General features: G+C 38.4%; 1 protein-coding gene across 1 annotated transcript in view; it reads left to right on the top strand.

The window, feature by feature from the left end:
* Positions 1-24,005, top strand: part of adgrl3.1 (adhesion G protein-coupled receptor L3.1) — a gene marked incomplete in the record, with an annotated part of 186,114 nt that overhangs the window by 86,952 nt on the left and 75,157 nt on the right. Inside the window, 1 exon segment of the mRNA XM_024290283.2 lies at positions 184-972. Within this exon segment, the coding sequence (XP_024146051.1) occupies positions 184-972 (789 nt within the window).

Here is a 24,005-nt window from a genome sequence, read left to right as displayed (position 1 = left end):
TCATCAGTCACTGGTTGTTAAAGTTAACCTAGAACACTATTTTATTATTTATGGACATTTTCAACAAAAAGAAAAGAGACAAACAAACTGCAGGCTCTGCCAGAAACGCCGTGGAGAATTGCTGACATTTAACATCAATGAGGTAAAGCTTATCTAATGCGAAAATGTTGTCATTTGTTCCAGTTTTTCTGTGCCCTGGCATTCTGCGGGGAGTATACCAAAGTGAGCATCTCTTTGAGTCGGATCACCAGTCTGGTGCATGGTGCAAAGACCCGCTGCAGGCCTCCGATAAGATCTACTACATGCCCTGGACGCCATACCGCACAGACACTCTGACGGAGTACTCATCAAAGGAGGACTTCATAGCAGGCCGGCCCACGACTACGTACAAGCTACCGCATCGGGTCGACGGGACAGGCTTCGTTGTCTACGACGGCGCGCTCTTTTTCAACAAAGAGCGCACACGCAACATTGTCAAGTTTGACCTGCGCACGCGTATCAAAAGCGGCGAGGCCATAATCGCTAACGCCAACTATCATGACACGTCGCCGTACCGCTGGGGCGGCAAGTCGGACATTGACCTTGCTGTGGACGAAAATGGGCTGTGGGTGATCTATGCAACGGAGCAGAACAACGGGCGCATCGTGGTGAGCCAGCTGAACCCTTACACCCTGCGCATCGAGGGCTCCTGGGACACCACCTACGACAAGCGATCCGCCTCCAACGCCTTCATGATCTGTGGCGTCCTGTATGTCGTCAAAACGGTCTACGAGGACGATGACAACGAAGGGACGGGGAACAAGATTGACTACATGTACAACACTGATAAGAGCAAGGAGACCACCGTCAACATCCCCTTCCCTAATTCCTATCAGTACATCGCTGCCGTGGATTACAACCCAAGAGACAACCTGCTGTACGTGTGGAATAACTACCATGTGGTCAAATATTCACTGGACTTCGGTAACAACGGTAAGTCTGAGACTACTTTTAGTCAAACCTTTTAGTTTTTGTCTCTATGGTACCAGTTGTACAGTTCTACACTCATTTATCTAGCTCTGGGGTCAACTGGTGGAATGTTTGGCTTGGAGTTTGGGATTCAATTCCTTGACAAAGCCATACCAGAAACTCCAAAGAAAGGGATCGAATGCTTTCATGCCTGAAACTCAACATCAAGGGTTGGATTGGGGCAAAAAAACTACCAAAGTTGTCCTGATCGCCTGCGAGTCACTGCTCCGCTAGAGCGGGTCTCCCCAAACTATGCCCCGTGGGCCAGACCAGGCCCTCCTCCACATTTGGTCCAATCCTCCAACTTTTATCAGAGATGCATTTTTTTTTCTTCTTTTCTCAACCTGGCCGATTGACCCACATAAAACTTGACTTTTCATTCAGTTATTTATTGATTAATTTTTGAAATGTTTTATTTTTTCTGTGAAGATTACAGAAACAAAACATTTAAAATGTGGCTATGTGTGGTAGAGCTGGGTTGATAAAATCGATTAATCAATTTAAGTTGCCGAAGAGTGATGGATCACATGAGAAGAACAAGTTTCACACCTGTGTGTGTTTAGTCACCTGACTTGTAGGTGTTCCCCAATATTTACTGTTGAGTCTATCAGAAACCTAGAAAGGTAGCTAAGGTATTGGTTCCTATGGGATTTATTTTGTAGATTAAAAAACGAATACAATTCAAGACTTCAAAGATTGGGATTCAATTATGTACATCGGTTAAGCGTTTTAAGCACATTTCAGTTCAGTTCTCCAATGTGGTTGAGCCTCATGACAATTGTTCATGCCACAACAGCCGCTCCTCGCTTTTCATTAAAAGATTCTGACAAATCAGCCGTTGTTTCAACTCCTCTGAGTACCACAGACACAATTCATCTCTGTGTTTAATCTGCATCATAAATCTTTAACAGCATCCATTTGAGGAAACCTGGATAACCGCCCTAACTTTGCGGCTCGCTTTCGGCCGCGATAGGGTGGGGGCAGCCTCCTCTCTGGTCGTTTGCTCCGAATGGAAGGGCCCGGGCCCCTGGAGCCTGAAGGGCTATTTGCCCGGCGTAATTGCCTTTCAGCACCTTTCTATGGAGTGGTGGAGGAAGTCTGGCTGTGTGTCTTATTAAATGATGTCTGAATTAGTGCATGCTCTTACATGCAGTTAGGAGGCCCAGTACAAGGAATTATAGAAAGAGACAGCTCCAAACCCGGTTTCCACCGATCAGTGTTGCAGGCACGTGTGTGAGTTTGCGTGAAGCACAACCGCCCTGCACAAAACGTGTGTTTACAGCGAATAATGATCGGGACACACATGTGCTAATGCACTCACTGGATGAGTTTGTGTTTCCTCATTTCATGAGTGTTTATTATGAGAGTGTGATCACTCTCATTATAGAGCCCGGCCTGTCTCGGGAGGCTCTGAAGAGAAGATCAATGAGGATTTCAATGTGGAGGATGACCTCCAGTGCACAGCAACAAGCCAGACTGCTGACCAGAGATAAATACATATAATCAATGCAACACAGTGTTCTTTTACTTTCCTCCTCACTCCACGCTCCCTTAAGGAATAAATAACCTACCTGAAGCGCATGATTTTCCTATTCTTCAGAAAATAAGGCAACTGATCGATACTTTGAAGTTTGCTTTTGTTGTTTGTTGATACAATTTTGCTCTCTAAATTCCCACAAGATTCGGAGAAAAGGGAGCGCTTAATATTTAGTTTTGCTATAAATACATGCTCGAGTCCTTTTTATCTTTTTTTTTTTTCTCTTTTGCTTCCCTTTGTCCTATCATGGAACAGATGAAGGAAATGGTCTATTCTGAAGCTCACCCTGTTTTTGTTTTTTTGCTTTTTTTTTTTGCCCGTGTGAGCTTTTTAAGCCATAAAATGAGACAGGAAATGGGCCACGGTCTATGAGAGACCAAGAAGCCGGCCAAGAGGACAGAGAGTAATTGGGCTACAACACAGACAGTGCACATTACTTAGTTGGGGCTATCTGGCTGGATAACAAAGACGGGCACTCTGGAGGGGCAAACTCAAAAGCGGTTGCTTTGTTCAGCTTCAAAAAAAGGAGAAATATACACACAATCATTTTTTTAGTACCGCCCGTTGCAACATTTTGCAGGCAGGGTTGGATAAAGTGTTCTAAAGGGATAACACTATGAAGAAATAATGAAGAGGGTTGTAAAAGTAGGGCCGAATCTAACTTTTCAAAGACTTGCAGGTTCGACTTGTCAGTGTTCCAGAATAATGTATTCAAATGTTGCATGCGAAGGGAACGGGTGGTCAGATTGTTTACCTTTTGGGAAATGTACTTCATAAATTTGTATAGAGCTCGCTCTGAGTCCATAAAACTAGCTCCTCTCCTATGGTGGGAGCAGACAGCACTGAGAGTTCAGAAAACGTGAACAGCATTGCATGGCCTACAGGTGCTACCTTACATCGCCACCCCTTGTTGACATGCATCCACCCTTGTCAACCCCCTTTGACCCGCCCTCACTCACTTAGCGACTGCTACAGGGGAATTACCCTCCCCCTTTACCCTGCTCCCTTGGTTGAAGCCATTTTTTTTTAAAATGACAGCTTTTCTGTTGGTTTATCTCCATAGCAACCATTTTATTTTTTGGTCCCCTGAGGGTGATGAACAGATCTATGTAATCTTTAAAAGAATCGACTAAAGTAAACTTTTGGATTTTCTTAGCAACTGAAGTTTTTTATTAACCTCGTCCATATTGCTAATATGTTCATAACATATGTCATATCATTTTGTTCAGCTTGAGCCAAGGGTCTACGCATTACATTTTCACAGGATAAAAGTAAAAAATATGCGAGCAACAGCGGAATGAAACTTTTGCTAGCTTGCCATGCTAACACCATTCAAAGTCTACAACTTCTAATTCCAACATTTTCTTCCAAGTAGCTTCCCAATCATGCTTAAGAAGTTATGAGGCGATTGATTGAAATTTGTAGCTGTTACAAAAGGTGTTTTTTTTTGTTTGTTTGTTTTTATTCAAGATGGCTGCCAAAGGTCAAAAGTCTACATTTTGGTTGATGTCATCATTTTTCTGGGGTGGTTATTCACTATCCTCAAAATTTGTTTTAACCAGGTATAAGGTGTGTGCAAATTTTGGGGAGTTTTTTGAGAATATGACGGGGGTCTATGTTTTGGTCAAAGGTGCAGAAAGAAAGATGAACTGCAAATACAGTGCTGTGGGCCTTAAAATGAGAAAAGACTGATCTAATTGGTTTTGCTATCCAAATGTTTCCCTGCAGTTTTATTTTCTGTTTCCTAAGGATCAAAGAGCAAGAACCACCATTGCGTCCTACCTTTGCGCAAATTCAAGCAGAACGCGGGGGCCAAAGCGGAGGGGTGGTACGCTTCAATGCACATCATTATGTTTGTCAAATACAGCATATCAGCACAAACACTTTACACCGGCTGTGAAGTGCTCTAGTGGAGGGGGTGACTGTTGGGGCTTGTTTTGTAGCTAAATGATGTGGGCAGTCGCTGAGCAGACCATGAACTTTTTTTTTTTAGCTCTGAAGTAAACACAAACCCGTTTGTTTGTCTGCCAAATCTTTGCAAAAAATCTGCTTTGTCAAACAGACATACTTGTAAAAGAGCCCAGAAGAGAATATTCAAAAGAAATGCAAAGATGGCTCTGACAGTGAAATGGAAGGAGGTGAAGTTGGACTTTCAAAATAAAAGCCCCAAAAGTTATTTTCCAGTGTGTTCTTCTGGATTTTGTGGATTTAGAAATCCGCTGACCCATTAATCAGGCTTTAGAAAGTTACAGTACTAAAAGGATCTCATCTGCATTGGATGCCTGTTCACAAATTTACACTCAATCAGAGAGGCACTCCAATAGATACCATGGATGTCTGTGGGGTCACAATGTTGCAGATAATATTGGTGATGATAGGAGTGGTCAAGACTGAAAATAGACTGCTACTGGGGGGGCAGTTTTCCTTTTGAAATACAGTGTCTGATGGGGGATGCTGTCGACTTTTAATATCTGCTGCATTTTCTCACATCTATTAAGTAGTAATGGCTAATGCATTGCTAAACATAACCTTTTACAATGACGCCTAACCTTTTATCTAATTGTTCTGCTTTTTTTTTTTTGTTTTGTAGCGTTGCAATCGCACATCAAGACAGCCTTAACCCGCCAGTGAACTTTCAGTTTAAAAGCATGCCTAGCATTTGTCACAGAGTGGTGTCAGCTGAGTGTCCTCTCTAGACACAGAGCTCTGCCCTTCCAGCAGCCCGCAGAAACATCCGCCGCTTTTCGCCATTCAGTTCTCGCTCTCAAGTGGCTTTTCAATTCTCTAATCAGTAATAACAATAATATTTTTTATTATTCGCAGATAGATCCATGTATAGTTAATCACCTTTTAGCGATTTGCAGGAATGTTTTCTTAAAGTCCACTCTGATCATCCTTTGATCGATTTTAAATCATGTTATTTTTGAGGACAGTTTCTGCAGAGTAGCTGTAGTTAATTAGAAGTTTGCCTCTGACTTTTGGGCAAAACAGTTGGTGTGAGGCAACCCCACCCCCCCTTCCCCTTGTTTTTTTCATGTATTCCTGGTTCACTCCAATTTGATTCAAGAAATGCCAGGAAATGCAATTTTAAGCCTAATTTTGATAATTTATTTATTGTTAATGGATTTTGCCTTGAGATGCAAAATCTAATTTTTGAGGGGTTCCAAAACAACATGAAAAATACAAAGAGCCCCATTTTCTTTTTCTATGTAGTCCATCATTGGAAAAATACCACAAGAACATGTTAAAAACACAATTTTCATTGGAGTGGGTCTTTCAGATTTCGCTGTCACATCCGATGAAAAATAAATGTAAATAAGTGTTTATGTGTTTCAGGGTTTCTCGTTCAAAAGAAGCTACGCACATTTTTAAGACATTTTTCCAATTTTTGGGTAGAAAAAGCCATTAAACATGCGTTGAAAGTTAGTGACTTGAATTTATTAGTGAGATATGGACCGTGTCCCTTTCAGTTCAGTACAAACCGTGGTTTTGGGCTTATGCATTAAAAACTCTCCTGTTCATGTGTTTCTTCAGAAGTTTTTAAGTCTATTCTTGGAAATTTAGACTCACATTTAAAGTTCAACTTTGACAAATCAAGTACTCAGATTTAGTCATGTAGGGATGGAGTCCCTTTTAATTCACACCAGACGTGCAACCCAATACTAGCGTATGTACTTACAGTTGGAGAAAACCTTTAGGTGAAATGATGCACCAGGCTTTTTCTTTCACAGCTCTATTCCGATATATGAAAGACTTGGTGTCATTTAGCACATAAATCTATAGTCCACTAGCTTGATGCTAACGTTTAATGGAATTTCACATAGGACAGTTTATGCTAACGCTAGGTCGACATGAATAGCTTTATATACTCACAGGTATGAATTTTCCAAACTCCTTTAAGGATACATTTTTTAAAGTAACAATTTGTGGTCTAAAACACAGTTTTTTGCTCATTCTTCTTGAAAAAAGTGTACTGGTCTAATGTAGCGCAAGCTCTACCTAGTAGACGAACTGAAACACCCAGGAGAGGAAGAACAATGTGTAATGATCTGAACATATTTGTTAGAGCTTCTCCTTTTAAGAAACCATGTTACACTGTATGCTATTAACAATCTCATTATTTCACTAATACATTTTACAGTGTGTCAACTGAATTAGATTAATATAAATTTATGTATTTCTAAACAAATGTGTATAAATGTGTAAACTCAAAATTGAATTGAATTGAGTGGAGGGAATATAAATAAGAATAATAATGATGATAATAAAAAAAAAATAAAAATAAAAAAAAAATTGGAAACAAATCGATTCCGGAAATTATTATTGATACCTTAATTTGTTCATTAATTTCCCCATAATGATCAATTGTCAAACAGTTGGCACTTCAGTGTTTTAAAAAGGACCCTACCAAATCTGAGTTCCTGATTTGTCAAAGTTGAAGTAGTTGAACTTTTGACACGTGTTCGTTGATCTAGACTTGCGTAGTGACGCTTAAACATGAGAGTTTTGACCACAGAAGCCCGAAACGCACATATGAGCGTTTACGTTGACTTTTTATGAAAAGGTTTCAGTCAAACTCTCATTTCCGAGCCTGGTGTGAACAAGAAAGATGTATCGCATAGCTTAATGTATTTACAGGAAGTTGATTTTGAGTCTAAACACTAAAAGATTACAGGAAAAGGAAATAAATCCAGAGGCTTAGCTCACCTAGGCTAACAGATACTATTAAGGCTTATTCCCATGAATATATCACTCTGCTGATACGGCATGCAACAGTACATGATTATTTTTGAAATATGTACTCTTTCTCCCTTGGCACTTAAAAAAAAAAAAAAAAAAAAACATTTCTCCTCCATCTATTGTTTCCCTTGTCTGTTTGCGTTTTGTTCTTTGCCTGTTAAAGTCCCTTTTTCTTTCCCCTCCTGTTTCTCACACAAAAACATTCACTTACAATGGCAGGAATCTCAGAGTTTCCTCTTTTCCCTCTCATGCATCTTTCTCTTTAACTCCATGCTTTCAATGCTTTCTTCCCCCCGCCCTCCTCTTTTCCCGTCATCCCCTCTCCAATCTGCCCTCCTTCTGCACTCCCGGTTCGTTCCCCACATCACACGGGGGCTATTTCATCCAGCATCCTTTGATGCATATATTATAGATGCCTAGTGCGTAAATGCCTATGTAAAGTCGGAGTCAAAGTCACTTGTCTCTGCATCGGCCTTTTAATTCCAACCCCACAATTCCCCCGAATGCTCGCTCATTCTGCGCTGTTTATGGAGCTGTTTCATCACGTCTTCTTACATGCATTTTATAGAGGCTTGCCCCTGCGCAGCGTGGCTCCAATGAAGCATTTGAATAATTTATTACCTCCAGTCTGCCTTGCCACACTTTAGAAAGTTTTTCCCTCAACAAAGTCACAAAATTATTCATGTTATCTGCATTTTGGGGATGGGAGGGGCAAAGAGGGCTAAAACCGGGAGCAGACCAACTTGTGCTCCCTGCATTTTAGATTTAGTTCTTTTCCTTTTTTTTCCCAAAAGCAATCCCTAATCGTTCTTTTTTTTTTTTTAATCCCCAAAAATTCTCAGATAGCAAACTCTTAGTGAACCTCCGTTTCATTTTTCTGTTCTCTCTTAATGTGCTCCTTAAAATAAGGTAAATACAACCTTCCATGAACTGCAGCTCATGATGTATTACCCTGTCACGAATTATTAAAGATAAACTACTTGGAGACATGAAACAAGAAGCAGCAACAGCTACGTAAACTGCCTGATTTGGTAGCTTGTAGCTCTATTTTTTTGCAGCAAAAAGTATATATAGTGTATATATATATATATATATATATATATATATATATATATATATATATATATATATATATATATATATATTGCAGGTGTGACATTACCACCGCCTCATGATGATGTGCATGAACCCTTTTACCCACTCTTCTTCACGACATAACTTCAGTTTTACATTCATGCAGATATACCTGCTGCTACATTTTAATGGGACTGACCGGGTTATGGCACACTTTTCTTCTCTCTATTCTTTACCGCTTATCTTTAATAGAGGGTTGTCTAAACTTTTGCAAAGAGGACTAGATTTGTTGAGCTATGTGAGTTATGTGTCTACTTTTAAAAGTTCTAACAAAAGTTTTTTTTTTTTTTCTTTTACAAAAGAATATTCCAATTTCCACTTGTAGTTGTGGCAGATTTTCTTTTTGTTATTTACTGTTGACTTGTTAGAAATGAACTAGAAAGCAACAGGCTTAAAAAGTCAACAGTAAAAAATAAAAATATGATTTGACACAATGACAAGTGGACATTTTTTGTGAAAGAAAAAACAATTGTTTTTACTTTTGAATAAGAAAATCTTTCATGTCTTGTTCACATGATTGATGTTTATAGTGAGTATTTATCAGGAAATATATGTAACATTTCATGGAATTTTTTTTCAAAAAATTCAGAATGAAAATTCAAACGTTAAAACAATTCAGAATTAAAATTCAGATGTTAGAAAAATTTAGAAAGAAAATTTAAAAGTAAAAAAAAATCAGTATGAAAATTCAAAGGTTTAAAAAATTACAAATGAAAATTCAAAAGTAAAAAAAAGTCAGAATGAAAATACAAAAATTTTAAAAATATAGAGTGAAAATGCAAAGTTTGAAAAAGATTAACAATGAAATTTCAAATGATTAAAAAAATCAAAACCAAAATTCAAAGGTTAAAAAAAATTAGAATAAGAAAATTCAAAGGTTAAAAAAAATCAAAAAATAATGTGAAGGTATAAAAAAATCAGAAAGGAAATTCAAAGGATTAAAACATTCTGAATAAAAAATTCAAAGGGTTAAAAATTAAGAATTAATGGAACAGAAAAACTTCCATAGATTTTACCTATTGTAAGTTTTTTTTAGAATTTAATTTCTGTCATAAATTAGGGATCTCCTTACTGCCATAAAGCATTATATAATGAATCTGTTTCAGAATCTGTCTGAATGTCATCAATTGACTAAATGGTTATATCAAAGAGTGTGTTGTTCTGTCAACCCCGATATGAAAGGGTTAATCTGTCGGATCAAATTGCCAGATTTTTGCATCTAGAAACAGTAGTTTATTTCAAAACAGTTGAACAGCCAGCCCAAATTACTACCCTTCCACCGCCACGATTTTCGTTTTATCAGATCCACTCTTTTAGAAATCAAAAATACTGTTCTTTCAGAAAAAAGAGATTTTTATTTTGCAACCCTTACCAGCAATGAAATGGAATATTTGTATGAGCATAAATCTTAAGTAAATTTTCCAGACAGTCAAAAACCTGGGATCCATCCATTTTAGTCAACACCATATCTCTACTTATACACCAAAAAGGGAGAAAAAAAACTAAAAAGGACCACATTTTTACATAAATCTTATTACTGTTGCCAAATTTCTAATAATAATGTTAAATAATAATAATTTACTGATAATACTACTTTTCAGAATAACCCTAGATGCTCTCCATATCATTAATTCTATTCTTTTGCTGCAGCAGTAATCATTCGTAGCAGTAGTTCAGGGTCGGATCCCCTCAGAGCTCCTCCTCCTACGTTGCTAGAATTCTAGCTTTTCCAAAGCAAAGTTTATATGAAGAGCTTCATTTTTAGGACTTAACCTTATCTAAACGACTGAAGCAAAACAAGTTGTCTTTGCAAAATGTTTCGACTCTTTCTCAATTAAATTAATCACTGAGAATTACAACTTTTTTTTAAACAACCTTAATGTTCACCTCATTTATCCATGCAGCTCTAAGCTGTTACTTCTACCGCCAAGAAAATAAATATCTATGGATTATTGCTGTATTGTTAGCCTTAAAAGCAAAAAAAAAAATAAAAAAAAATGCCTCACTCATCAACCACAAACAATGTTCTCCAGCCGACTATTTAACGCATCAAAAGGTGAAATCAACAACCATAATATAAACCTAATGAAATACTGGAGCTCCATTATGTTCTATGAACTGTCCGGATAAATAGAAATGACCTTTGCTGGCCGCTCCGTCCGTTTGGAGCAATTGAAAGGTTTACCTTTGACCTCTAAATGGTCCAAATCAGAGTTCCATTTCCCAAGGAACTCGCCCATCTGAGAGTCTATTGTCCTAACCCTCCACCCCAACACCCACCAGCATACACCACCTCCTTCCTTAGAAACCGCACACTTTTGTTCCAGATTGATTCGCAGGAAGTGTGAACGAATTAAAAGGCATTTATGTTCAAAGTGGTCCATTCCCGGATATGTGATGATGAGAACTTTATTGTTGTATTACTGTGTATTTAATCATATTGTCTTAAGAAAACAGCAAATTTATCATTGTGTTGTGTCATTAAAGACACAATTTATCATCAAGAAATCTCTAAATCAAAGTTTTAGGATCAAAGAGGACTATCGTTAATTCATGCAAGTCACATATATTGTTCTGGGGTTCTTTGACAAACCCAGAAAGATCGCTAAAGAGTAAATCTGAATAAGGATAAAGGGAAAAATGACACAACAAGAAGTCCTTCACTGACTTTGACAAACACAGTGCCTAACCTCATTTTGTGATCCAGAATGACCCTTTGTTTCTCTACTATTTTGAAAATGTGAGATACCTCCTTTTATATCGTGATTTGTGTGAATACTCAATTCTGATTGGCTCCAGAGTGTATATTAAAGATCCAATCATCATTTGATCCATTGGTCTTTTAATTCTGATTATGTCGTTTTAGGACATAGTTTCTGCAGAGCGGTAAGAGGTAAACTTTCCCTCCGAAATGATGCTTTGGATCACTTAAGATGACGTTTAGCAAATATACCATTTAATGGCACAACGCAACGCGGATCACCCTACGGGTGGAGGGATAGGCTCCGCCTTAAAAAAACAAGTTTATGCACCTCTCTAAAGCTCCAAATGGCCCTACAATTGGATGGGTAGGAAAAAAGCTGTATGGGCTGGGGAAGAATTATATATACGGTCTTTGTTTATATTATCATAATGCTTAGCATGCCACTTTCCTTCGCCGCTTAAGTGTCAGTTCACTGAGGGCTCTGTTGCCGTTTTCATGACAATGCGTCGCATCAAGTCTCAAATAGTCTGCTTTTTGTGAAAAAGTGATCAAAAACTAAAAAATTACAAGATCAAAGTACTAAAAATTGATTGAATACTTTTTTTTTTCTTTCGTAAGCTGCCATAATATAAGCAGGACAATCCGTTTTGAAGTGTGCATTATCAGAAACAAACAAACTTTGTGTCGGAGGGTTCAGGCCTCCGCGGCGTCCGTTCATTTCCCCCACTTAATTACATATTTTATACAATAATACATTTAGTGTCAGAAAAACTTCTTGTCAACAGCAAATTTCATAGATATTTTACATTTAATTTATTTCCTATTTTGGAAATAGATTAGGGTCTCTGAAATCCAGAGTTATTATTTTTATTTTGACTGCTATTACTGAGATGGAAGCAACATTTAGTATTTTAGTCATAGAACCAAAGTAGTTGATGAATGACCAAAAAAAATGTTATTTTGTATTATGTAGGTTTTTTTTTCTAAACCACAAGGAGTTTCGAGTAAAGGTGGAAAACATACATTATCATTTCAGAATTTCTTTTTTATCTTTGAAATTGTTTGTTCCAAAACTGCTGACTGGAAATGCTGATAATTTACGACTTACAAGTTGCTTTAAACAGTTCACAACTGTGATGCTTCCTGATAATAAAGTGTGCTCGAAATATTTGGTGTGCTGTCACATAAATATGCCTTACAGCAAGTTTTTAAAAAGATCAAACTGACTTTAGCAAACTATCTTCAAAAATATGTCATTCTTGTGACTAAAGCATTCTTAAAATGTCTTTTCTTTAGTGAATATAATTAAAAACATTAAGTTCTTCTTTGTCTTCATGGTATCAGTATATGAAAGGAAACCTGCACCCTCGCGGGTGGAGCAGCGGCTGCTCTGGTTGCAGCAAAGGGGGAATTCTTAATGAACACAAAAAGGGGGTTAATAGGATTGCTGCAGAAGTCAGGTAAACCTTTGCACTCTAAATAAGGCTCAAACCCCACATGGGAGGGCATTTCTGTGACTTTGGCAAAAATAACACTCGGTAAGGGTTTCCCCCCAGGAGGGGTGTGTCTTTTACTCTGATATTATGTGAGTTGTTACTTCCTGTTCCAGATGTTTTGGTCTGCTTCAGAAAGAATATTACATTACATTTCATTTTAACTTTTGAAAATTAACATGGTTTTATTGTTCACATTTTTAAGGACAATATTTTTTTCAATTGTGTTTGTGTGATTATTAAAATATTTAAATAAATATTAAAGACTGAGTCATCCAAACCGTATAAAAAAATCCTTATGGGGTGTGTTTATATAAATGTTTCCTCCCTGCCTCCCTCAGTAACATTATGTATAAATAGCAACAGTTTTTCAATTGGGTTGACAAAATTCGGGACTGTCTGTGCTAGCATCGATACCTGCTTGGATCTCATATTAACATGCTTCCTCCGCATCTAAGTCTCCAAGCTGTCACTGGGTTACAACAGCGCTCTACACCAATCAACTTATCTCTACAATGCTACACACAAATGCATTGTTTAACACGTGAGCCTGCACTTCCACCTTCTCTCATTTGTCTTCCCTAACTGCACCCGTCACCCCCCCTCATCCTCTCCCAAATAGATTACGACACCGCCGTTTCAGCAGGGACCGAACTGTGCTTCAGATAAGCTGCTGCACCTGTTCTCCGCCTGCACCGTGTCCTTATCAATAGAACGGTCCCAGGCAGAACCTCTGCGTGCTTTTGGCCTCTGTGCCAGCTCCCCTCTGCCAAACAGCAGACGCCGAATGAGGCAGATCTGGCCAGGACAATAGGGTGGAAAGGAAACCTGCCCCCCCCCCACTCCTTTTTTATGCAGGAAGCATACACAATCATGAGAGTGGCAAGACAAAGTGACAACATGGTACTGTGTGTGTGTCTTTTTAAAAGTTTTTCCTGTGAAATGCAGAAACTGTGCATGAAAGGGAATAAATTGATGAATGGCCATTAAGTTTGCAGTTAAAGGTTACAGTTTTTTTAAGCATATAAATGACATTTTCCCAGATGAAGCCAAAAAATTAACATAAATTTATTAAAACAGCCAAGGCTTTCAAGAATATGCTGATGATTGCTTCTTAAACGATTGTCCTTTAGCCTACTGCTTTGAACATGGGAACTTCCCCTGGTCTTATAAGACAGAGATCGGCAAATGCCCCAAAACCTCAACACAGGGATGACGTGGTTATGCAACTATGAGGCGAAGCCAGCAGGGCCGAGCAGCCATGTGTCTGGATGCGAAACATTAGCTGTGGAAGAGGGTGATGTCTGGCAGCCATTTTAAAGGAGCCTCTATTAGTTGAGGCTGTTTCTTTTTTATCTTAAAGCATCACTTCTTTGAAGTGTTCCGTTCCGTCTTATCAGCAGGCTTGAGCTGCTCGCCATGAGCTTCATGAGCTGTCGAAGTGTACACGACTGAGCAAAATAGGTCTGGAGAAGGGAGTGCATATGTGCGTGCACGTATTCCTGCCATAGGGATCGTGTGTTATCGCAGTATGCAGCCTTATTCACTGTGTGTGTGCATGTGTGTGCGTGCATTGCTATTCAGCCTAGAAAGCTTTGTGCTCCCCCCTCCATACTGAGACTATCATTTTGCTATTACCCCTATGGAAACATCTCTAAGATGCCTTGTGCATATATGTGCGTGCAGGAATAATTATAATTCATTTATAAGCAATCTTGATGCATGACAGCTTTATTTTTATAGCAGCTTCCATATGCAGAGGGCATTTAAAGTGCTTTACAGAGATGCAGCGTTAAAACAAAGCATCATTATAGGAGAAATGGGTAAAGGGCTGCATTTTTAACTGAAAAAAGAGCAATGATGGGGAACATCTGAGCTCATCAGGAAGCCGTATCCTATTTGGTCCCTATTCCACCAGTTGTAGCAGATCTCAGATCTCTTCTGGGTTTATATGCCGCCAATAGATCTGATGGGTATTTGGTTCCCACATCATTAAAAAAAAAAAAAATCTGTAATGATTTTTATACTGTTGCCAGTGTTAGGACTTGAGAACAGGAGTGATGTGGTCAAGTCTCCTGGTTCTGATTTAAACTCTGGCAGCAGCGTTCTAAATGAGGTACAGCTTTCCAACAGTCTTTCTATGGAAGAGATAGATATCTGTTACAAAAGTCCATCTTGCAGGAGATGAAGGCATGCTCCAGGTCTCCAAGTCCCACTTTTTGCTCAAGAGGCGGATTCAGTTTTGGACCAAATGTGAGCCCATCAACTAAAAACTTGTCTATAGCCTAGAGCAGGGACGGGCAGCACCAGGCCCTTCAGGGCCTCATTCCTGCATGTTTTCCAACACACACTGCTTTGACATGTTCTAATAGGCTGGAGACTACTGAACCAGACAATCAATCATGAGTGGAGCTTGGAAATCTGGAAATCCAGCAGACAAACCGGCCCTCAAAACCTGGAGTTGCCTATCCGTGACCTAGAGTCCAGAGCAGGGGTCACCAACCCTGTTTCTCGAGGACTACTCCTTTCTTGTTTTGCAGCTAACCATGCTTTAGTAGATCATGATCAGCTGGATTGAATCGGCCCAGTTTCTGATTGACTGGACACACCCGATCCAGGGTTAGGGTTAGCAATTACTGAAACAGGGTTAGCTTCAAAACAAGCTGGGCGGAAGCCCTCGAAGAACAGGGTTGGTGACCCTATGGACAACGGTCCTTTTGGCGAGAGGACTATTTCAAGCAGAGGGTCATCTGCATAACTGTGATTTGAAACATCATTGGTGTGCATGGTCATAGAAAATGTACAGATTGAACAGAATAGGTCCAAGAATTGAGCCCTGAGGAACTCCACATGGCTTTGAGACTCCCTCAAGTTCTGATTAGAAACAACATAATGTACGATAAGATCTGACCCAACTGTGGATTCTGCTTGATTATTCCACCCACATCTCCACCCTGTCAAGATGGATTTTATGGTTTCCAATATCACTCGAATCATGCAATGAAAGTGTTGCTTTTGTGAGTCAGTTTTGACTTATATGTTATGTAAAACTTTAAGTTTTAGTCACATCTGCCCTTATGAGTGAATATGGGCTGTGTGTGGGTGAAAAATGAGTAAACTTGTACAGGGCATGCAACTGGCACAAAGTATCAAGGTCGTAGACTGCTAAGTGAACTAGTAGGGCATGCTGTGGGCGACAGGTCGTAGTAAACACTTATACCACACATAAGGGTGAAGTAGGTGAGATGCTGTCATGTAGTAAGAATATTTCTTTTTTTCAACCCACCCAAATCCTGCACTACACTGTACAAGGAGCTCGAGAGTACTGTTCAAGTGATAACTGCACACTCATACAAATACATTGACTTTTAGAATTTAGAAAATGACAATGAGAGCATGAGTGGACACACGTTGAATACTTTAGTATCACCTGCACACCTCGTGCATACGACTTATGTGCCTGGTCAGTAAGGGGCCAGTACTTGCACTATCCTAACAACTAAATCATAAAGGCATCAACCTTATGCCGAAAGTGTGTGAAACTTCTATTAACCTTACTAATTCTTTACGTTACATTACTACTCCTGCCTCAACTATATGTTACATTTTCATGATGTCCCTTAATCTCTACAACCCTCTACAGTTTCGGACTACCGGACTACCCGCAGCACCCATTTGGGTCAGCCCCTGTACAAGTTCGTGTTACTAAGGCTTTAGCTAATACAAATGTGTTGAGGCTGTTCGTGTGATCAAAAAAGCTTTTGGACAACTGCAGTGTTTAATCATTTTGGAAAAATACCTGATTGGAATAATATCAGATGAGTGCCACTCCACTGGAGTTCTTAGAAACATTTGTATCAATTCTTGTTTCCCTTTCTTCTTATTTTTCTGTTTGCCAAAAAAAAGCTTTTATTTTCTCTATCCTCTAACCTACAATACTTTTTATTTTTGCTGTTTTATGGTCTTTCGTTTTTTACTAAATATTAAGTCAACAACACTACTTGAGGCAACAAAGTGAAAGTCAAAAGCTTCACAAGAATGAATAAGACGCACGAAGATACACACAAGCGGTCATTCGTTGTCTGCATGAGAGATGTGCTTAACATCCCAGACTGATGGACAGAACCTGCGTGCTTCCTTCCACTGTGGTGACAGATGACATCTTCAGGAGCTAACCTACTGTCAGTCCGGCAACTGTCTTCCCTTCACCTCTGCTTTCTTCCAGGTCAATACAACAGAAAAAAACAGTTGGAAAAATCTTTTAGTCATTGCATTTTCAGCCTGTGGAAGTATTAGACGTATCATTTTATTTTTCCAACTTCAACGCACTTTTCATCTATCTTGGGTTAAAAGCTGAAAGCGAATCTTTATTTCTTGACTTACACAATCGATAAAAACAATATCTCACCGCTGCGTCTCTGTAGGAGCCATAAATCTGCAACTTTCAGCCACGTCACAAAAGCTTTGTAGAATAAACTCCTCAGATAGCTTTAATGGTTTTATTGAATAGTAATATGATACGGATATATATTTCAGTCTGTCTCACACATCGGATGTAGTTTGAACCTTGAAAAGGGTTGTGTACATTCAGTTTTATTAGCAAGCTATTTCATTTTATCATGCAATATTTATAATTGTAGCAGGAAATTATAATTCATTGCACTAGGACCTTGTTCTCAGGGAAAAAGAGATCATTGAGGCTATGAAACTATAGAAAAAAAAAGACGTTTCTTTTACTGCTGTTATTGTTTCACGTAAAAACTCCAGGAATGCAAAGGCACTGAATGTGATAACTGATGTTTCCTTTGAAACATATTTCTCCAGACATGTCATGGTAAGCGTACACAGTGTATCAAATTAGTGCAGGTTTATGACAGTAAAAGCATAGCAAAGAGGCAAATGTTTGGGCTAGCTGAAACTGTCAAAGCGCATTTACCCAAAGCTTCGTAAGTTTAAACATACGAGGCTGGGGAGGATATGTCAGCCCCCGTGAGCATTACCTAGCCTTCTTCTTTATAAATGTTTCACAAACCTGTTATGTCATGTTCCTTTAGTGCCGTTGAGCCTTGAGTGATGCAAGTGATGAATTCATCTCTGGCATGTTAAAGAACTGCAATAAAAAAAAAAAAAGAGACTGATGGAAGTACATGTAAAGACCTACACTGAGGAAAATTGTGTTTTTAACATATTCTTGTGCTATTTTTCTGATGATGGAAGACATATATTAAAAAAATTAATTTCAAAATTGAACTTTTCTGTATTTCTTCATTCCAATTGTTATGAATCAGGAGGAGACAAAAAAATTCAATTTAAAAATTATCGTATTTGTGATATAGAAAATACACTGAACAGGCCACAAACTTTACGCGCGATTCTGATGCATTCATTTGTCGGCGACAAGATACATGTAAATCGTTGCTTTCCCTCATCTCAGGTGGCTCAAAACTGTAGGGCTGGACAGCTCCAATATTGCTCGCCATTTTTTTGCACCACTAATGTAAGAGGTGTGAGGGGCTGTAAGCTAGCAGGAGAGCAAGTAAATAAAGAGCTCTTTGCAACAAACAGTGGACTCGTTGCAAGGTTGCTCTGCGCTAACAGTCTCGCCCACAATTTAGAGCCAAATTTCTAATGAACTACCAAATTTATTTTTTTTCTTTTTAATAATTCTGAGCACATTGCATATGGATTGACTCTGGCTGTGGTTAATTATTTCAAAGTGCTTTTGAGAGGTACACTGTGCTAACAATGTTGGGCATTGTCGAGAATACGCTAACGTTAGTAAAGTAGCTAACGTGTTGCGGTGTTACAGTGTGCTTTATTTTCTGTTACTAACAAGATTGTGAATTAGTGTAGTCATAATAATATTTTTTTAATAATTTTCAGTCTGCTTTTTTACCAGTTACAAACAACGTTGGGAGTGATGGGTATTGTGAATTCGCTAACGAGGCTAACACAAAGCTGTTGGAGTGTGTTCTTTTTTGGTCTTTTTTTCATTTAACTAGATTAGGAGTTAAAGTATTTATTTTAGTCGTATGAGTCTGTTTTTTTGTTTTTTTTTTTGTGTTACAAGCTTAGGAGTTACAGGTATTGTGAATGCCAATGTTGCTAAAGTGGTTAATGTGTAGCATTATCGCAGTGTGTTTTATTTTCCATTTTACCAACAAGGTTGGGAATTAGCATAGTCATCGTAAGGTTTGTTTTATTATAATCAGTCTTCTTTTTTAAGTATTAAAGAACGTTGGGAGTCATGGGTAGTATGAATATGCTAACATGGCTAACATGTAGCTGTGCCGGACTGTGTTTTTTTCTATATATATTTTTTCATTTCACTAATAAGGTTAGGAGTAACCGTAGTCTTAGTAACGCTTGGTATAGAGGTATTAATTAGTCTGTGTTTTTACGTGTTACAAGCAGCATTGGGAACTACAGGTATTGTGAATATGCTGACATGGCTAACATGTAGCTGTGTCAGACTGTAGCTTTTTTTTTTTTTTTCCTGACAAGGTTGGGAATTAGCACAGCCTTAGTAACGTTTGTTTTATCAGTATCAGTCTGTTTTTTATTTGTTACAAATAATTTTAGGAGTTACAAGTATTGTGAACGCTAATGTTGCTAAATTGGCTGACGTGTGGCATTATCGCTGTGTTTTATCTTCCGTGTTACTAACAAGGTTGCAAATTAGCATAGTCATCATAATGTTTTTTTCATAATTAGAATATCACTGAGAACACTTTTGAAATAGATTAAAAGATATTTGGAGTGGGTCTTTAAGGAAAATTATTGACTTTTTTTTAAGTTTAAGACAGATGAAATTAAAGGGAAGGATTTTGCAAAAATAAAAAAGACATCATTAAAGAACGAAAAAGGAAGACATAAAAAAGGTCTATACAAATCTGTGGCCTTCTCTCATTGATGCTTTCAGGCTTTGTGTTACTTTAAAAGTAAGCTGCCAACCGCCTGTGTTCTCTGGCCTGTACTCAAATGACAGCAGGCATCAACCTCGGGCACAAACACACACATCATTACTTTGCTATTGTTGAGGCAGGACTCCTAATGGAGCTTCTCATTCGAGCCCTGAGAGGCACGCCCCGCCTCTCTGCCTCATAGGTACACACAGTCACACAAACACAGCCAGATTGACAGGTAGTCCCCAGGCCGCTGCTGCCAAGCGTGATTGATGGCGATGTTCTGCGGAGAATGCGCGAGGCAGAGCGGTCGGGACGACGGGAGCGGGGCGCGGCTTAGGCAGAGAGAAACCCTCCATCGAGTCTTGGCGGAGAAGAGAACGGCGGAGATCTGACGCGGCTGTCAGTCAAAACAGGCAGACGCTAGAAATCGTAGAGGGAGGTATGGTTTCTTTAATTGATCCGAAAAATCCACGGCAACTGTCACTTTGAGCTCAAAGTAAGAAAAATGAACATCCACTCATCCCCTCACAGCATTACACTTTTCTAACATCCTGTCACATATAGAGTCACAGATCTTTCTGCAGGAAATGTGAGAAAACAAATTGAAATGCATAAGCAAAAGCATCCTTAAAGGAATCTAATCTGTGGGGATTTATCTTCTTCACTCTAATAGTCATTTAACACCCTTTAGTAAAGTTAAATAAGGTCTAATTAAAAAACTAAGTACATTTGACATAAATTTGTTATATATTCATACACTTACAGGCCATTTTGTAAAGCCACATGCAGCCTCATTGAGAGCTGTCAGCTGTGTGGCCCCTGACAGCCATGGCTGCCATAAAGTGTGCCGTCTTGCCTAAGGCACACTTGGAGAAAAGCAAGCACTTGTGTTTCACAGCCAGGCTAAACTTTTTCACATCAATAGTTTTAAAATCGAGACAGAATTTAAGCTGAAGTAAGCATATTAAAAATAAAAAAGAGATATAGATTAAGTCCTTTGACTTAATCTAAAAAATGTAAGGTAATCAATAAATAATCACTTTCTACACATATTAATTGGCTCTCTGAGATTAAACATCAGCAAAAGTGATGATAAAGTAAAAAAAATCATAAAGTGTAAGGTTGAAAGTGAGTGTAAATCCACTACAAGACTATGACAATACAGTGGAGAGATGATAAATATGATGAGGGGACACATTAGCAATAAAGAGGCAATGACCATGTCTGTTTGAAGAGCTGCACTGGATGATTAACAACCGGGTTCTGATGTGCTAATTAACAGAGGCTTTGTAAACACTTGCTAAAAAGAAGGCTGGATACAGTCTTCCAAAAAGTAATGGATGAAACAAACAAGAAAAAAAGTTAACAAAACTACACAAACCAGACTACAACGTTCAAATATTTGATAGGTTCCCAATACTAGGGGTATGGATTGTTGCTTAAGCCTTAGTCATAGCTGCCATTATGGGTGGATGGGGGCTGTCTGTGCTTTATGGGGTCCCCAGCTGACCCGCACGAATTACTAAGGTCGTAGATAGCTCGTTGTGTCCATAGAGCGAAAATGTTCATGCACTTTTATTTCTATAGGCAAGCTACAGATAACAGGTCATAGCAAACACTTCTGCAACACGTGTGTGCCGCATTCGCGCATGGTCAGTCTGGGGGCCAAAATCCAACTTTATATTGTAAAATGATTACCTACTGTCCTGAAGTGTATTTTTACTATACTGCACCATATTTACAAAGATTGTGAATCAGACGTCACAATTTTTCATACTCAATTTTTCAGGAACGGATCGTGAATATTTGGGTTTAGTTGTTACAGTCCTACTATAAAATATTTTTTATTTACTTCAAAATAAACCTGGAGTCTTCAATAATGTATGACCCATTTCAACTTTTGAGTTTAATGTTGGAGGAATTATGTTTTTTTTATAGCTTATAGGCGACATTCCAGCGAAGTGACCCACCCAATAACTCTATCGAAGCATTCAAGAATGAAGCAAGACGATGTCTGTCTGAAAGCAAATGATTCATCCAACATTACCTCACGATGCAGGACAAGATTTCCAAGCACAGCTGCAAGTCTTTAACAAAACGAGAGGGAGGGTGTGTGATTTGTCAAAGCTGTTGCTTTGGGACCTCAAGAGCTCTGCTTAAGGGAATGTTTGCAAAATCGGATAAACTTTATTACCGTGTTGTAATAGAGACTCCCCCAGACTTGATCCCCTGCTTTGATTGTGGATGAAATAGTCGATGTCTCAAAAGTGTCGAACAAAAGCCTTCATGTCTTGTGTAATGTATGGCTTCTCAACCTCAAACAACCTTATCACCACTTTAGGTTGCGCCCCACACGAGAGTGCACTCCAACTCAGATAATGATTAGTGACCAAATAAAGACTATAGATCACTGTATTTATAGGTTACTTTATTTTCAGTATATAAAGAACACTTAAAAGCTTTGAGTTTTTTCTGTCAACATTTTTGGTTGGGGGTTATTATGAATATGCTAATGCGGCTAACGTATAACGTCTTCGGACTGTTTTTTTTTTTTTGATACTAACAAGGTTGGGAATTAGTCTAGTCACAGTAGTGTATGTTTTAGTGGTATCAGTCTATTTTTTCAAACATGTTACAGACCAGATGGGAAGGTTCAGGTAATGTATATGCGCTAACGTTTCTACCGCAGCTAATGCTTCTAATGTGGCTAACATGTAGCGTTTTGCAAACAAGTTGTAGAGTTACTGTGGACGTAGTTAGCAAAGTCTGACTGATGTACAGACCTATTTCTGCCTCATTTGTCTTGTTTAATGCACCTTATATGTGACATATGTTTTAAAATAGATGATTATTTAATGGTGCACCTTTCAATCCGCAGTGCTCTATAGTGTGGAAAACATTGTAGATCAAAATATATCTCTATACCTGATGTGGAAATTCTATTTTGTTCTAATTTCTATTATGTTTGGTATGAAAATTACTGAGAGCTATATGTTGTTGCTGTTCACCTTTTGACACATTCATTCATCAGGGGTGTGCGAAAAACTGTCGCTAAAAAACCTGCTGACTCGGCAGAAAAAGTATTTTTGCGAAAACAAAAAAAAAAACTTCAGAATCTTCGAATGTAACCAACATAGCTGTGACTGTGTTGGGGATATCCAAAGGAACTTTTGAAATTATTATAGGATGGCCATACGACGTATGGCTTGAATTCAGTGAAATATTGCAATAATTCCTTTGGCAATACTTGTATCAATTTAAGATTATGATATTTAGTTAATCATTTATAAGCAAACATGTAATGTAGTGGATTGATCTTGTTTTCAACTTAGAGACCGATGATTGTGTTCTGATTGGTATTATAATCATTAAATAAAATATATATGTTTACCAATTAATTAAAGTGAAAGATGTATTAATATTCAGTCTTTTTCTTCATCTTAAACCTTAAAAAAACATGGAATGTTGTCTCTGGTGATGTCTTGGGATCTATCGAGATATTTATCCTATTGTGACACTTATATCGTGATACGTATCGTATCGCCGGGATCTTGCCTACACACCCCTAGCGCTACAGGTTTGGGAGAGTTTTACACTGGAAGCCCTTCCTGACACTATTTTATTTTATTTTACCCGGGCTAGGTACTGGCTCAGGTTAACCCAGACTTAGGCTCCCTTGTGGATACATAGTTAGGCAGTAGCTCATCTAAGGACCCATAATGGATACCCTGAGAAGCAAACCCAGGTTTCCCCGCATGCCGATCCTACACTCAGCCAACTGAGCCATCCAAAATTGAAACATTTAAGCCCAAATAAACATTTATTAATACAAGTTGAAGGTCTTATAACATTGAACAGTAAATGAGGTATTAAATAATGACTAAAAATTCATTTTTGTTTTGTTTTTGTCACATATCAATCATTTTCAGGAATAGGTTCCATCTATGGAAAGTATTACACTTAATGGTTTTCAATTATTAACACTAATGAACTTTTTTATGAAAATGGAGACAAATGTGTGAGAAATGGCTTGCAGTTGAGGAAAATGTGAGTAATAACCAGATGGTAAAAGGGGTATTTGCATTGACAAAGATGCTTAACTCCTCTTTCTTTGCACCTTTCTATCCATCTATTCTTTATATCTGTCTCTCAAACAGGGTCACTGTGAATAATGGAGCTTTTTTACAATGAAACATTGACAATATGAGCGTTTAAAGTGCCCATTCTGCTTCTTATGATGTCATGATTAATGCATTACACTAAAAGAATGTTTTTTTCTGTCAAGACTTTGCCAGTTGTGATCATTTATCTCAATGGAATTAGTGGAAATCAGAAAAAAAGTTATTTGTTAGGACTTGAGAGCAACACTTGCACACTTTGGCGCTCTACTTCAAGTTGTTTTATGACTTTGTCGTTAACTCATCAGTGAAAAGTATCATCGCTGGGATCTGATATGAGACTGCAGTGACACTAGCATTTGG

This window comes from Oryzias melastigma, linkage group LG1 (genome assembly GCF_002922805.2).
Source record: "Oryzias melastigma strain HK-1 linkage group LG1, ASM292280v2, whole genome shotgun sequence".
NCBI lineage: Eukaryota > Metazoa > Chordata > Actinopteri > Beloniformes > Adrianichthyidae > Oryzias > Oryzias melastigma.
Note: the sequence above shows the minus strand (reverse complement) of the source record. Positions and strands in the feature narration are given on the sequence as shown.